At 49.1% G+C, this 15494-nt stretch overlaps 1 protein-coding gene across 1 annotated transcript; it reads left to right on the top strand.

The window, feature by feature from the left end:
• Window positions 1-6: 6 nt before the first annotated feature.
• On the top strand, window positions 7-15055 carry HARS1 (histidyl-tRNA synthetase 1). Its single transcript, XM_085307744.1, has 12 exons — window positions 7-106; window positions 2005-2124; window positions 2579-2674; window positions 3263-3388; window positions 4452-4559; window positions 6472-6570; window positions 9415-9508; window positions 9746-9873; window positions 9972-10214; window positions 12463-12579; window positions 13353-13499; window positions 14539-15055. The coding sequence occupies exons 1-12, from the start codon at window positions 50-52 to the stop codon at window positions 14596-14598; spliced, it is 1395 nt and encodes a 464-aa protein (XP_085163870.1). The 5' UTR covers window positions 7-49; the 3' UTR covers window positions 14599-15055.
• The last annotated feature ends 439 nt before the right edge of the window (window positions 15056-15494 follow it).

The raw sequence follows: 15494 nt of genomic DNA, 5'->3' as shown, positions 1-15494 counted from the left end.
CCTGCTGCTCCCTCCCCAGATCGCGGAGGAGGTGGCAAAGTTGCTGGAGATGAAGGCCGAGCTGGGAGAGGAAGGGAAGGGCAAATTTGTGCTCAAGACCCCGAAGGTAACGTCTTCAACCGCACGTGCCCGCACACAGCTCTCCGTGCGCAGTCTGCTTGTGTGAGCACCCACCCGTATGCGCCTGGTGTGTAGAGTCTCCGCTGGCAGCGCTGACCTGCCTGTCTTTCTTTTTGTTTCTGTTTCCCTTTTGCTCATAATGGCTATGTGGTAGGAGAGAGAAGGATGAAAATAACTCTGACAGCATCCAGCCCAGATATCCCTACTAAAACTCTAAAGGCTTCTGGTGCTTCTGTGACAAGCCAACCCCAAACTGATGCAGTTAGGGACATAAGTTCTCGTTTGGTCGTTTTACAGCTGCACACTATAAGGTGTGTGTCTGCCCCGGTCTCACTGTTTGGAGTAGGATCACAACTTGTATTACCCCTGGTGGGCAATCATGACTTGTATTACCTCTGGTGGGCAATTTAGGTTTAGGGCTCTTCAGTTTGTGTAGCACTGACCAGTAGCACCAGTGTCTGCAAACCCTGGCTCTCAAAGGTAAGGATCCTCAATGTGCTCATACTCCTGCTAACCACGCAGAGGGGTGAAGCCACTGACAGGTTGAGTGAGTGCACAGTATTGCAAAGTGCCAGGCTCAGTGCGGGGTGCTGCAAAGAATATATGAGCCAAGGAAACCCCAATGCCCGGCAGTGTTTGCCAGAAATATTCAGCACATCTTACAATGTGGCAGGGAGGAAAGATGTCTTTTTTTTTTCTCATGGCTTCTGGTTTTGCATCAGTCTGTAGGAGTGGATCCATCCTGTTTAAAGAGCAGGTCTGGCCTGCTGCCAATATCTCTTCTCTCACAAAAGAACTCTTCCCTCATGGGCAGCCTTAGACCCATTAGTGTCTGTAATACAATTTATGCTAAAGTTTTTTTGTAACCCAAATGTTTCTTCGCTAGCAGCTGACCAAAGACAAACTGCTCTGCCACACTGTGACTTGTGGACAGCTATGGGTGTTGTTCACTAATAAACCAGCTTATGCTAACACCAGTGACTTAGAGGAAATCCTTAATAATGTTCTCCTCTGATTACTGCATTTCCTTTGTTGTATATTTTGGTAAACTTAATTGTGATCTGGAGAGGGGATTTCCAGCCCTGTGAGTTCCAAGGGAAATACAAGTGGATTTTCCTGCATCTTAGCCATGTCAAAGCACTACTGAAAGGCACTTTTCACTGTGCGACCAGTATACAGGATGTTGCTGAGTGTAATATGCCTGAGCTCGCTGCTTTTTCTCGTCTGACTGTACCTTGAAAGAGAGATCCAGTTAATTAACAGTCAATTATGCATTGCTGAAAGCTTAAAAGGGAGTTATCAAAATGACTCAGTGGCTCTTAATAGTGAAGAAATTAAAAGGGAGCCTATCCCGTTGAACAGCAGGTGAGCGGTTTTTAGGTAGCACCCTTTGAAAATATCTGACTTCCTTCTATGTGAGTTCTTTGGAAAGTATAAAGTTGCTGTTTGTTTGACAGTTTCAAAGGGTGTATGCCCTCTAAGCCCAGTCGTCAGAATTATTTTACGGATCTGACTGATGCATCTGAATCAAAGCTGTGAACAGATCCTCACTGTATCATCTGCCTTAAGAGCACTGAGTTCTCTGGGTCCTGGATCCACATAAGCTCCTTTGCCTCCTGCATCTTGAAACACCTGGCTCACATTTAGCTCTGCTGACTGTGACAGTTCACGTAGGAGCCGAGTCCTGATGTTTTCTAGTATTCTTTGGCGATGCTTTTTACCAGCTGTCTTGCCATCTGGTTTCTGGACATGATCTTGGTAGATTCTGCACCTCTCTGTCTGCTGCTGCATGCCTGGCCCTCAACACAGACAGTTGCCAGGGATATTCTCTGTTACCTCTAACCTGATGTGTGTTTTGCTCTTCTTTTCCTCATCTCATCCCAGGGCACGCGGGACTACAACCCCAAACAAATGGCCATTCGGGAGAGAGTCTTCAATGCTATCATTACCTGCTTCAAGCGCCATGGAGCAGAGGTTATTGACACACCAGTGTTTGAGCTGAAGGTGAGCAAAGGCAGAGCAAGCTGGCTGAGGTGGTTCAGATCAAGCAGTTGAAAGCTTAAGGTGCATTTACAGAGTGGGAAAATCATTAATGCTGACCTTAGGAGACCAGTGACCTCAGGAAACTGGATTCTCTATAGTAAGCTGGAGGGCTAAGAATTGTTGTCTTCCATTTCCTAGTGTGTCCTCTCTTTCCGTTCTTGTTCTCTGCGTGTTCTAGGGCTGATCCCTTAGATCAGCTTTTAGGTATCCCAGACAGACTGTGGACTGTCCATCTCTGGAGATATTCAAAAGCCATCTGGACACAGTTCTGAGCAACTTGCTGTAGATGACCCTGCTTGAGCAGGGGGGTTAGACTAGACGATCTCCAAAGGTCCCTTCTAACCTCAAGCATTCTGTGATTCTATGATCTGTTGTCACTGAAGACGTTGTTTGTTCATGTGTGCTTGTTTTGTAGGAAACACTGACAGGGAAGTATGGAGAAGACTCGAAACTCATCTATGATCTGCAGGATCAGGGGGGAGAGCTGCTGTCCCTGCGTTACGACCTGACTGTATCCTGCCAGAGCCCAGTTCCTGCAATGCTGAGGGGTCTTGTTGTCTTTGGTATCTCCCTTTTGGAGCAGCCCTATCCAGAGGGCAAGGGAGGAAGAGGGATGACAGTCTCTTGCTTCTGACCTCTGTAGTGGCATGAAGAGCATGAGCAGATGGTGTAGTTCAGTGTGGGCAGAGCTCTTGCTCAGTTACTTGCTGTTTAGCTCTACAGTTGAGCAAAGTAGTGCTTGCATGTGGAGGGAAGGGAGATCTGTGCTGAGTGGGGTTTGTTCTATAACAGGGCACCCGAAGCAGGCTACAATTGTATTTAAGCCACACGGGCATGAGATCTGGCCTGTGGCAGTGCAGGAAGGTGTCTGTAAGGACACCTTTTCTTGTGCTAATGGCAGCACATGTGGGATTGTGTCTCAGAGAGCTGGGGAGGCCTCAGGGAACCTCAGGGAGTCCTGACACTTGTTGCTTTCTCATGGGTGTATGCTGCACTGTGCTAGATCTTGGGGAGATAATGAGGGCCCGGCACTGCCTGTGGGTGATGACTGGGTTGGGGTGATTCCTCCCCATTTCTATCCTTAACCTTTCGGTCTCAGGTGCCTTTTGCTCGCTATTTGGCAATGAACAAAATCACCAACATTAAGCGCTACCACATTGCTAAGGTGTACAGGCGGGACAACCCAGCCATGACCAGGGGCCGCTACAGGGAGTTTTACCAGTGTGTGAGTTTGGCCATTGGCAGAGGTGTTGCTGGGCAGCAGTTGTGAGGATATAGGACCAAAGTCAGTGCTACCCTGAGGTCAGCTTCCCCGTGACTTTAAGATGCTTAGGAGGATCCGTTGACCTTCTCCTCTGTGCACCCCTGTGGGTGCTAAACCCAGCCTGAGAGTGAGAGCCTGAAGACAGCGGCCATAACTTAGGGCACTGTTGTAACAGGGAACTTAGTAATGGAACTTCCTGGAGCCCGAGGCAGCAGGCTGTTGCTTTGCACTGTGGAGGAGGGCAGCTCCTTCCTGCATCCCACAGTGCCTACCAGCCTGGTCTAAGGGAAGAATTTCTTCCTGATCCCAAATCTGGCATCAGTTTAACATATGGGTATGCAAACAGGACACGTCAATTAGGCAGGTGAGTGACTCAGCCACAGCACTTTTCCTGTGCTTAGTCGATCCTTCGTTTCAAAGGAAGGCGCAGAAAAACCTGGAGGCCTAATTACAGAACAGGTCAGAGAGCAATGTCCCTTTTGGTGCTCTCAGCCAAGTACAGGAGCCCTGAGGAATGGGTTTGTTCGACTGTATTAACACAGTCTCCAGGGCCTCATATCACAAACTAATTATTAATTGAGAATATTACTGTTTCTCCATAYGATCTCTGTTGATGTATTTCAATTCCTGATGCTGTCAAATTCCCATTTCCAAAATGTCTACAGTTTGCCTGCTGTCTCATTTGAAAGATCAATCCAAGATGTTATTCCTAGTTAGAAATGGTCTTCTAATATCTGAGCTAAAATTATAGCTTATTTTCCCTTGTGCCAATGCAGTTATTTAAACAATAGCTCTCATCCCTTGATATTGATTCTCACCCCTTCCCAAGTATTCCCTTAGAGAAAACTTGCCTTCCTTAAACTGAGTAAATCAAGTTCTTGTACCCTCTCTCCTTGACCTGCTTCGCTTCTCTGCTCAGCCTAGCAGCTTTTTCTGCATCATTTCTTAAATATGATTGACCAGCTCTTGGCTGGGTTTTTCCAGTAGCATTGCCAAAGCGCTCACTACCTTTTCTTGTCCCCAGGATTTTGACATCGCTGGTCAGTTCGATCCTATGATTCCTGATGCCGAGTGCCTGAAAATAGTGCATGAGATCCTGAGTGAGCTGCAGCTTGGAAACTTTCTTATTAAGGTGAGACCAGAGCTAGATCCCCAGGCATGATTCTCTGTGCCACAGTGCAAAGCCAGTGGTCTTTGTCTCTATGGCTCTACTCAGCAACATCTGTTCCCTTTCTAATCCCTACCAAGTCCTCATCCAGAAACCCTAGTTGATCTGGCCTCTCCCTGCTCTTGCACTGTCTCTGTTTGCAGGTTGAATGTTGGTCCTCAGCTCAGACTGCCCTTTAAGTGGGAATATAGGGGGTTCCCCAAAGCCACAGTTAGTGAGGTTCTCTGAAGAATTAACCATGGTCCCCTGCAAAATATCCAGCAGCCCAAATAACAATGTGGCTGTCATATACACTGCCTGCAGTAAAATAGGCTCTAACCCAGGATGCTTGCCCTTGTCCCCACTTCTGGTCCCTTAGTAGGGATATCTCATGTGTGTGTGCAGTGTTGTCTGCAGATTCCACCAGGTCCTTTGTGGTACTGAGACATCTTCCAGAAGACATATGCATTACTTTTAGGTTGCACTTGCCATTTGCTTCAAAACAGCTGTCATCTTGGTATGGTAACAAATGGTTCTAGGTATGCAGATCAGGATAAGTATGTTTACAGCAGCAGGAGAGCAATGGGTAGGAGGATCTGACATGTAGGAGGACAGTGGGAGCTCTGAGGGGGGCCTAGAGCTGGGCTTTTGATGGGCTGGGCTGGGAGGTGAGAGGTGTAGGTCATATCTGACAGCAAGCTGGGTGTTAGGCTCACCATTGTGGCCTCCGCTGCATCTGTCTGCCCTTGAGCCAGTCTGAGATGAGCTGAAGGGCTGTGCACAGGAACTGCCATCAAGTTGAGGTCCAAGTAGTTTGTGTTTGGTCAGCGGCAACAGCAGATCCTTATGAGGACAGACAAGTGACCCTGTAATGGGGAATGGCAGAACAGCCTGCCTGTGGTGGAAACAGCTCCATCTCTTCCATGAGTGACCATCTGGTTCATGTCAATGCAGGAGTATTTATAGCCTTTGAACAGTCTGTTGCTGTCTAATTTAACTGCAGATATTCTTGCTAGCCATAGAAATATTGAATCCAGCTAAGCCTTTGGCCTCAATTATCTCCTCTTGCAGAGCATAATTAAACTGTGGGAATCTACTGTGCTATAAAAGAAAAAATCCCTCAACAATGTTTTAACATAATCGGATATCACTTTGTTCCTGCACTGAGAGAACAGGGTAATGTACTGAATTCACCTCAGTTCATGGTCTGTTCCTGGCCTGTTTTTAAACCTGCATTAGAGACTGATGGCATGTGTACTCATATAAGAGGGCTTGTAGGTCCCACCAGTTTTCTTCAGCTTTTTCTCTGTTAAGTGGAGATGTCTGTGGCTCTAGAAGGAGAAGCTGATGGCTCTACCCAGGCTTGGTAGGAATTAATTGCTGTAGTTGGCCTGGTGTGGGGAGAGAGGCAGCTTTGCTCCTCAAARATGAGGAAAAGACTGAAATTGCCCAGGAATTATAAGCAGCAAAAAATACTACCAGCCACTTGCACTCCAGGTTGACTGTTGTTTCTCTTCCACCATCTGTCTCTCCACCCCACTGCTCTAGCTGAGTCTGATTCTCCACATTCTGGTAAAGCTCATCTCATCTTGGTCTTTCCTTTCTAGTTCCTAACCAATGACAAAATTTTGCCCACTCCTGACTGGCTTCTTGAGTCGCTGGAGAGGTGCATTGGCAGACTTTTGAGAATGCAGATAGCTGTCTTTTTTCCCTACTATTCTGAAATGGGAAATATCTTATACATCAGAATGCCAAGCAGCTCCACAAGAGTTCCCCATCAGGCTAGGGTGACTGCTAATTTTTCTCTTACATAGCTGAAACCAGAAAGGAGAGAAACTGGACTCAATTGAAGCATATGTCTGAGTTCTTAGTAAATGACTTGTTTCCTATCCCCCAGGTCAACGATCGACGCATCCTTGATGGGATGTTTGCAGTTTGTGGTGTTGCAGATAGCAAATTCCGGACCATCTGCTCCAGCGTTGACAAACTGGATAAGGTATGGGTTGGAGCTCTGGCCTGCAGCAGCTGCTACTGGGCTTTCAGTGAGTCCCTGTCCCTGTGGTTGCTCTGGCCATGGGGCTATGAAAGCTGGCTGCAAAATGCAAATAATTGAGGTGCTCCTTTTCCTTCTTTTTCTTTCCCACATGAATGTTGAGGAGGAGACATGCTGGGCACTGCAGCCACATAGCAGAACTGGGTTCTATGCTTTCTCCTCCAACATCTCACATGGTGCTGACAAATGGAAAGAAGGGAGGAAAAGGCGCTCTTCTCCTTRGAGGCTCTCTAAAATTAATATCCCAAACCTCAGGTGGCTTAAGCTGCCACTGCTTATGAACCTAGAGCTTGAGATCCCACCTTTCAGACTGAGCCACAACATTGAAAAGCCTTTTCCAATGTGGTTTTTAGGATGGTGGCTTAAGGAATCATAATTGTATTCTGGAATCTTTGCTCAAATTTCAGAACTCAGTAGTAAAGAGATCTAATGGCAAACTGCTGTGGTAGTCTAGAAGAGGAGAACTGCAGTCATGCATAAAAGCAGTTGCCCTGCAGGTGACAGGGCCGGGTCAAATGGAAGTGGTTGTGTTGGCTGCAGAAATCGTTGTGTTGTCCAGCAAATCTTGCTGTTGAGTAAGTACTACTCTTGCTTGGCAATGTCATGTCCAGCATCCTTGCTGGGAACATATGGACCATAGTGTGTGCACTTTGCTGGCCATGCTGTTTAGGGGTGATCAGGGAATCCTGGTAGAACCTGTGCCTCTAGCTGGGTTGTGGGGCCCTCGGGAGATGGAGTGAGCGAACAACAGGAAGACAGCAATAGAAGCAAGAAGGACATATAGAAATGAGGTTTTCATGTTCGCTTGGAAACAAGTGTCTGAGTTAGAGAAAGAGATTTAGAGTGAGAAAGAATGAGAGATCAGAAATCAGATCAGAAACTCTGTGCACAACTGGTTCTGTAAGTTTTTACTGTCCTCTACTAATAGCTAAGGAATAGGAATCTTAAAATAAAGATACAAGTTTTAGTGCACTTCTGCTGCCTGCAGTGTTGGGATATAAAGAGGCTCTGCATGGATATAAGAGATGGAGTTATGTACTGGAGAAGAGATGCCGTGGAGAGCATGGAAGAGGTGATGAGGCAATTCTCCAGGTGCAGCTCATGTCTCACAGGAAGTGTCAGCATCTAGGGAAGAGTGAGCATCAGATCAAGCAAGATGCTAATACAGATCAGCACTTCTTGCTATGAGTCCTTCTGTCTCTTTTTAGATGGCTGAACACAGCAAGGGGAGCTTGCCTGCTCCTGCCTATACTGTCCTTAGCCTGTGCTTCCCAAAGCCCTGTTTTAGTTTCAGTTCAGTCAGCAAACCTTAGCAATGCTGTCAAGAGGAACAGCGTTACTGCTTCACGGTGTCCAAATTACACCTTGACAGCATTCCCAAGTTGCTTCTGGCCTTGCAGCTAAGACTGCTATCATTGTGGGCTGATCATCTGCGTATTCAGCTTCATACAAGTGTTCCCAGCTATGCTGAGGTCTATGCTGTCTCAGTGCAGGCCTGCTGCATGAATCACAGTTTAGGCACAGCTGTAGAAAGAACAGTACCATGTGAGAGTAAAGCTCACATAGCCCAACATCCTTTCCAATGGTTACCAAATGTAAGTGCCAAGGGAAGAACTGAACATGTCTCAGCTTTCTTACCAAGTGTGCCCTACACATTATGAGAGAGAGATTTACTGATGGTAAGCATCAGGTGTGGTGGACTCTTTCTGTTGTATGCCTCTGTCTTCTTGTGGTCATTGATCYGTCCTCTGTTTTTTGGTTTCTCTCCTTAGCACAAAAGATGCAGTAGTCTGGGTTGTGACTGGATATATGCCTACATGGTATTAGGGAATAATGGGACTGTTTAAAGAACAAATGGATCAAGCCAGTTTGACTTCAGAACAACCCTTGGTTGGAGTGACATTCATTAACAGTACACATTGCCAGTGCTCAGTTCTTAATTATTATCCAGCATTATCACTACAAAGAATTAGTCCTATACAATCTCGTGCCAAATTAGCTGTGAGTGTACTTAACTGTTGCTGTGTTGTTAACACTGATGGCTCCATCCTTGATGATCTCAGCAGCTCAGGTGGAGGCGACTCAAGGTTTCCATGGAGGGAAGGTGTGGAACTGAAGTGGTCAACTTCTTTGTTTCTTGTTTTTTATCACTCGTTATTGGTGTTCGTATGCTCCTGACTCCATCTCCAGAAAAACAGAGAGGCTTCATTTGCTCCCGGCACAGTTTGTCTTGTTTCTATGACCAGGACTAGTTCTGGTTCCACCATACATCTATCCTGCTCATTCTGCATCCTTTGTTGTTGTGTTAGATTTTACTTCTTGCGTGTGCTTGTCTTCACCTGCTTTATGCAACTGCCTCAAATCTATTTGCTGCTTTGTAGTTACATGTTTATTACATATTTTTGCTGAGCTTTGTAACAAAAGGTTTTTACATTGTTGCTGGCAATGCGATTAGTAGTATTACAGTGTTACAAAATGCTCCTACAGTGTCAATTATTATATCATGCTCCTATCCAGGTTCAAAGCAAGTATATTAATTATGTGCTGCTAAGAATACTTCATGGGTGCAACAGGCCTCAGTTTTGGCTACATTTTGTTTTCCGTTTCCTTCACGGAGTCCTTGTCCACTCTGACACTGACAGAGTCCCACAGTGTAAAGACATGTTGGAGGAAGACAAGTCTGTTCACCTGTGTGAGGCAGGACAGAGGGCCAGGGCTGCCAGAGAGCGTTCCCAGGAAGAGCTGTATCCCTGGGGTAGCAGCTGATGTTCTTGTCTCCCCTCACAGATGTCATGGGAGGATGTGAAGAGCGAGATGGTGGGAGAGAAGGGGCTCTCTCCTGAGGCTGCGGATCGCATCGGGGATTACGTCCAGCTCCATGGTGAGCACTGTAGGGTGGATCCCTTCTCCCTCTCACCTGAAAGCTCCCTTCCAGCCTGCTCGGTCACTGTCCCCATAGGTGCGGCCACTCTCTTCCAGGCCAGGCAGAGAGGGGCCAGTGCACCCTGGGCAGGGACAGAGCGTGCAAAGCAGCCCGCGTGACTGGCTGGGCCCCTGGTTGCCAGTGCTGCCCTGTTGCTGGCCCATGGCAGACCCCAGGCATGCCTTGTTCCCACAGGTGGCCTGGACCTGATTGAGCAGCTCCTCCAGGACCCAAAGCTATCTCAGAATAAACTAGCCAAGGAGGGTCTGGGGGACATGAAGCTGCTCTTTGAGTACCTGACACTGTTTGGCATCACAGGGAAGGTGAGGAGGTGCAGAGGATGGTGGAGGGGGGAGGGGAGCGGGTGCTGCCTTTGTGTCTGAGCTGCGCCCAGTGATGGGACTGTGCTTGTGTCCTGCAGATCTCCTTTGACCTGAGCCTGGCACGAGGTCTGGACTACTATACAGGGGTGATCTTTGAGGCTGTCCTGGTACAGCAGGAGAACAACCTTGTAGAGGAGTCAGTCAGCGTTGGGAGCGTGGCTGGAGGTGGTCGCTACGATGGGCTGGTGGGGATGTTTGATCCCAAGGGCCGCAAGGTGCCCTGTGTGGGAGTCAGCATTGGGATTGAGCGGATCTTCTCCATCATGGAGCAGAAGGTGGAGGTAGGTGCCTTGGAACTTGACTAGGGTGGGAGGAAGGTGAGGATTTCCACTCTTCACCTGTGTTTTGCCCCCTATTTCAGAAGATGCTGAAGTTAGTCTTACTCACTGTGGTCCTTTATGGAGGAGCCAGTCAGGTCCCCACTTTGCTCTGCAGCAAGAGTCAGAGCCAGGTCACAATCTCCTTTTTCCTCTTGTTTGAGAGATGATCTTTGGAAGTCTCACTAGAGATAAGATCCCTCTTCCAACATGATTAGAGATGGGAATCTGACATGTTCAGCTGCAGCTGGAGTGGGTTCTCTCAGCAGTACCAGGTACCCACATCAGATGCCTTAGTGTTCTCCACTGCATTAGGCACCTAAAATGACCACTGAGCCTTCTTGGCACGCCAGCCAGTGCGAGACTGACAGGGTGAGAGTAGCCCTGTATGTGCACCCATCATAGAATCAGTAAGGTTGGAAGGGACCTCTGGAGATCATCTAGTCCAACCCCCGTGCTCAGCAGGGTCACCTAGAGCATGTTAGATAGGGCCACATCCAGGCGGGCCTTGAATATCTCCAGAGAAGGAGACTCCACAACCTCTCCGGGCAACCTGTTCCAATGCTCCGTCACTCTCACAGAAAAGAAATTCCTTCTCACATTCAGGTGGAACTTCCTGTGTTTCAGTTTCTGCCCATTGCCTCTTGTCCTGTCACATGGGACAACTGAAAAGAGTTTGTCCTCGTCCCCTTGACACCCTCCCTTCAGGTACTTGTACACATTGATAAGATCCCCCCTCAGTCTTCCCTTCCCCAGGCTAAAGAGGCCCAGCTCTCACAGCCGTTCCTCATAGGGCAGGTGCTCCAGCCCTCTGATCGTCTTGGTAACCCTATGCTGRACTCTCTCCAGTAGCTCCATGTCTTTCTTGTACTGGGGAGCCCACAACTGGACACAGTACTCGAGATGAGGCCTCCCCAGGGCTGAGTAGAGGGGCAGGATCCCCTCCCTCGACCTGCTGGCAGCACTCTTCCTAATGCATCCCAGGATACTATTGGCTTTCTTGGCCACAAGGGCACATTGCTGRCTCATGGTCAACTTGTCATCCACCAGCACTCCCAGGTCCTTCTCTGCAGAGCTGCTCTCCAGCAGGTCAGCCCCCAGCTTGTACTGGTGCGGAGGGTTATTTTTTCCCTAGGTGCAGAACTCTGCACTTGCCGTTGTTGAACCTCAGGAGGTCCCTCTCCACCCAACTCTCCAGCCTGTCCAGGACTCTCTGAATGGCAGCACAGCCCTCTGGTGTATCAGCCACTCCTCTCAGCTTGGTATCATCAGCAAACTTGCTGAGGAGGCGCTCTGTCCCCTAATCCAGGTCATTGATGAAGAAGTTGAAAAATCACATCACATAAAAGGTACTATGAGGATCAGAAAGGGATTGGATCTCCCAGATCAGGGAGCATAGTGTGTCTAGGAGGTGCCAGATACTTTACTCCTGTCCCTTCTGCTCAAGAGTTTCTCTGCCCATTCCTCATCTTTAGTCCTATTCAGTGCATGCCAGGTATATCTTGGCCTCCCATTTGCATCCTCCAGAGCTCTGTTGTTGTGGAGAGCTCTCTCCTGGCAGCCAGATACAAACTGGATTTCTAAGTGGAAAATGAACCCTCTCCCCACTACCTTCRGTCCTGGACAGGTTTGTCCTTCTTCAGGTGACCTTTAAAGATTTCTCCCTCCGGAGAAAGCAGAGGCAGGAAAATGCCACTTTGAGTATCCAGTGTCTCATTTGGGAGCCGATGGCTGATGATTACTCCTGAGAGTCCTGGAGCATATCAGTTTGCTGCTGTTACATCCAACTCACAGTTTCCAGCCCAACTGTGCAGCAGACAGCTGGCTCTGTCCAGCTCCCACTAGGCTGCTCCTGAGCCATTCAAGGCAGGTTTCTGTGAGGCTGCAAACCTTTGGGTGCAGAGGAACAGTCTCTAGGCAGATGAAGAGAGAGAGATTGCTCATCCTCAGCAGATCCTCCAGCCTGCACACACTTGCAGTGCAAGAAGGAGACTGTGTTAAACCCCTATCACAGAACAATCCCAGAAGGTTGGATTTGGCTCCAGGATGGGGGTCTGTGGGCCTCTCTGACTGTGATGGAGCTGTGCTGCTTGTCCCACTGAGCCTGGTCCTTTTCTGAACAGGTGGATCTGGGATGTGGACCATTCCTGCTCACAGGGTCTGGGATATCTCTGTATGTCCATGGCATTTACTGAGTCTGCCTCTCCTCCAGGCCTCTGGAGAGAAGATCCGAACAACAGAGACGCAGGTGCTAGTGGCCTCTGCCCAAAAGAAGCTCCTAGAAGAGCGACTGAAGCTCATCTCTGAGCTGTGGGACGCTGGGATCAAGGTATAAACTGCTGGTGGTCACATGAGGAGCTGCCTGGTCAACTCTCCTGTTTCCTATGCCAGGAATGGACCAGATCTAGCTTTACTTGGGGAGGAGGGAGTTGTGGAGAGAAGGTTGGCAGCAGGCTGCCTTCCTGACTGGAGTCAGCCTCTTCTCTGTGCCCCGAATTGGACGTTCCCTAGGAAGGGCTGGACACAATATGGTTACCTCCCTAGCACTGCAGGGGTTGCTCTGGCTGCATCTTTAACTTAAGACAGATTGTCAAGCCAGCCCCTGCTGCATGGCAGCTGTGATTTCATGCTGCCTCCAAGAGAAAGCCAAAAATACCTGGCCTTTCAAGGAGGGGAAGGAGTCAGGGAGGAGCCTGGGCTGTTTTCCACATGCAGAAGGTAAGTTGTGCAGCATGCCCTGCTCCCTGCTGGCTTCAGGCAGCTTCTCCCCAGACTCCTTGGAGGCTGAGTAGCACCTCGGTACTCTGCAGGGGATTCTGAGCCCACAGGGACATTATGGGTGTCAGCCCTGGTCTGCCACAGACTAGAGCTAATAAGCTGGTGCTTTCCTATGATAAACAGGGTGTTGTGAGTGCCTTTGAGCTGCATTGCCTTACTCACTAGCTATAATGTCCAGCCTTCTCCTTTAGCTCCAGTCTCACAGCCCACTCTGTACCCCACTCACCAGTCAGCGATGAGCAGGTTAGACCAAGAATGTCCAGCTGAGGGTGCAAAGAAATGGGTTGGAGCTGAGCAGAGTGTTGTGCTTTGGGTCTCTTGCAGGCAGAGATGCTGTACAAGAAGAATCCCAAACTACTGAATCAGCTTCAGTACTGTGAGGACACAGGCATTCCCCTTGTTGCCATCGTGGGTGAGCAGGAGCTCAAGGATGGAGTTGTCAAGCTGCGAGTTGTGGCCACCAGGGAGGAGGTGAGGCCTGTGCTACCTTGGGAGTGGGACTGCCAGCTACTTGACCCTTCATCTCAGCTCAGGCCAGCCCTCAGGACCCATCCATACTCAGCTGTTCAGCAGCAGTGCAGTTAGGTTGTAGGTAGCAAGGTGGCTTTGCAGGCTTGCATTCTGAGCTTAGTATCCAAAGGGGGAGATGGGAGGAGCAAGGCACTTCCACCTGATGTGAAAAGCCTCCAAGACTTTGGAAAGCTGCTTGTCCAGGAGGTGCTGCAGAGGGAAAGACTGTCCACATACAACAGTCAGAGGAATGAGAGCCTGTGCTGGCAGACTCGATAGGAGGTCCATTGATTGATGGCAGTACTTTAATAGGCCTGGACTTGTGTGTGCACCTTTGGAGAGAGTGTATGGAGAGTCTCCTCAGCCTTTCTTGACTTGCTGTGCAGCACGTGCCTGGCCTTAGTTTCCCACAAAGCCTCCTGTAACAGTTTAGGTTCTCAGGTCTTTATACATTGCACTTCTCATTAGATCTTTCTAAGTTGTGGTCTCTCCAGGGACTTCTGAAACACATGATATTCCAGTTCTTCCCCCTGCACCGTTCCCCCAAGCCAAGGAGCACTGTCTCCTCCACTCTGGAGAGTCTCCCATCATGTGGCCTCCTTGAACTTCCAACTCTTCCTCAATTCAGAGGTCTGGTGTGTGTGGGAAAGCTCAATGGGCTGTGTGTATGCTCATGCTCTCCTTCCAGGGCATAGGACATCACTCATCATCCTGGGTGCACTGTTAGGATGAGTGGGGACAGCAGTGATCCATGTGGCTGTGGCTTTGGAACCAGTAGGAAGCACTCTGGGAGGAATGTGACTCATGATTGTCAAGAGCCAGATCTGCATTTGCTGCTCCATCCCTTTGGAGGAACAGGGGACAGAGAGCACCACCACGTGATCTCCTGAGATGGAGGGCAGCGAATGCTGTGTGGGCCATTCCTGTGGGACCAGAAAAAGTCACAATATGTCAAGCTGCTTGTGTTGTATTTATGGAACTTTGTGCTTCTCCTTCGTAGGTTGGTGTTCCCAGGGAGAACCTTGCTGAGGAGATCAAGACACGAACAAGCCAGTCTTAAACCCTTCTGGCCACATCTACCTGTTCACTGGATTTCTGCTGACAGATTTCCTCCTGTAAATGCCAAGCTGCTTGTCTCCTTTACCAAGCGATGTGGCTCTGGAGAGCCTGAGAGCCTTTGAAAGCTGTGTTTATTCTTGTCTTGTGCCCTCCTTTCCGCAATGGGAGCAGAGAGGCTGCGTTGCCTTCTACAAAACACTGTGGCCCTGAGCGATTTGCTGGAAAGCTGTTTTGTGAGAGTCCCTGGCAAGCATTTGCCTCCTGTCCATGATCGTTAAGGTGACAAGCGGAGCCCCATGCGGCTGGCAAACCCCAGGGTCTTGGCTGCAGCTTCTTGTTCCCTTCGTTTTGAATAAACGTCCAGTCTAGCGTCGCTGCTCTGGCTTGCAGGGAGGTGACCTTATGCAAAGCAAAATGTAAAGGCCATTCCAAGAAACATAAATCTTCTGTCTGTCCCATCCCTGCCTCCTCCTTTMGCCTGCTTTCTGCTTGAGGCAGGGATTCATTTACCTGCCTCCACTCCTCTGAGCGGGAGCTGACGTTAAATGCTGTCTTGGCTGCTTCTTGAGCTGTGCTTCCTTCACGGCCCCTTGAACGAGCCATTCTGCAAAACATGGTGCTGTGCACAAAGAAAGGCTGTGCTGACGTCCACCCTGGACAAACGGTGCGGGTGCAGGGTGCCACTGCTACGCTGGGTCAAACGGGTCCCCTCGCCTCCCGCCCCGAGCCTGTGAGTGCCCAGTCCTCAGCTCTGCATCTCACCTCACCTCTGCGTCTCACCTCTGTGCCTGTGCCTCTCGCCCATCATGCTGCTCCCCTGCCCTCTGCAAAGCTGTTTTTTTTTAATTTGCCCAGTTTTTCCCCATTCCCAGAGGTCCTACGGTTACAGAGCCCTGA

Source organism: Rhea americana, unplaced genomic scaffold (assembly GCF_003343005.1).
Source record: "Rhea americana isolate MKP2758 unplaced genomic scaffold, rheAme1 scaffold_262, whole genome shotgun sequence".
Taxonomy (NCBI): Eukaryota; Metazoa; Chordata; class Aves; order Rheiformes; family Rheidae; genus Rhea; species Rhea americana.
This window is presented reverse-complemented; position numbering and strand designations above follow the sequence as displayed.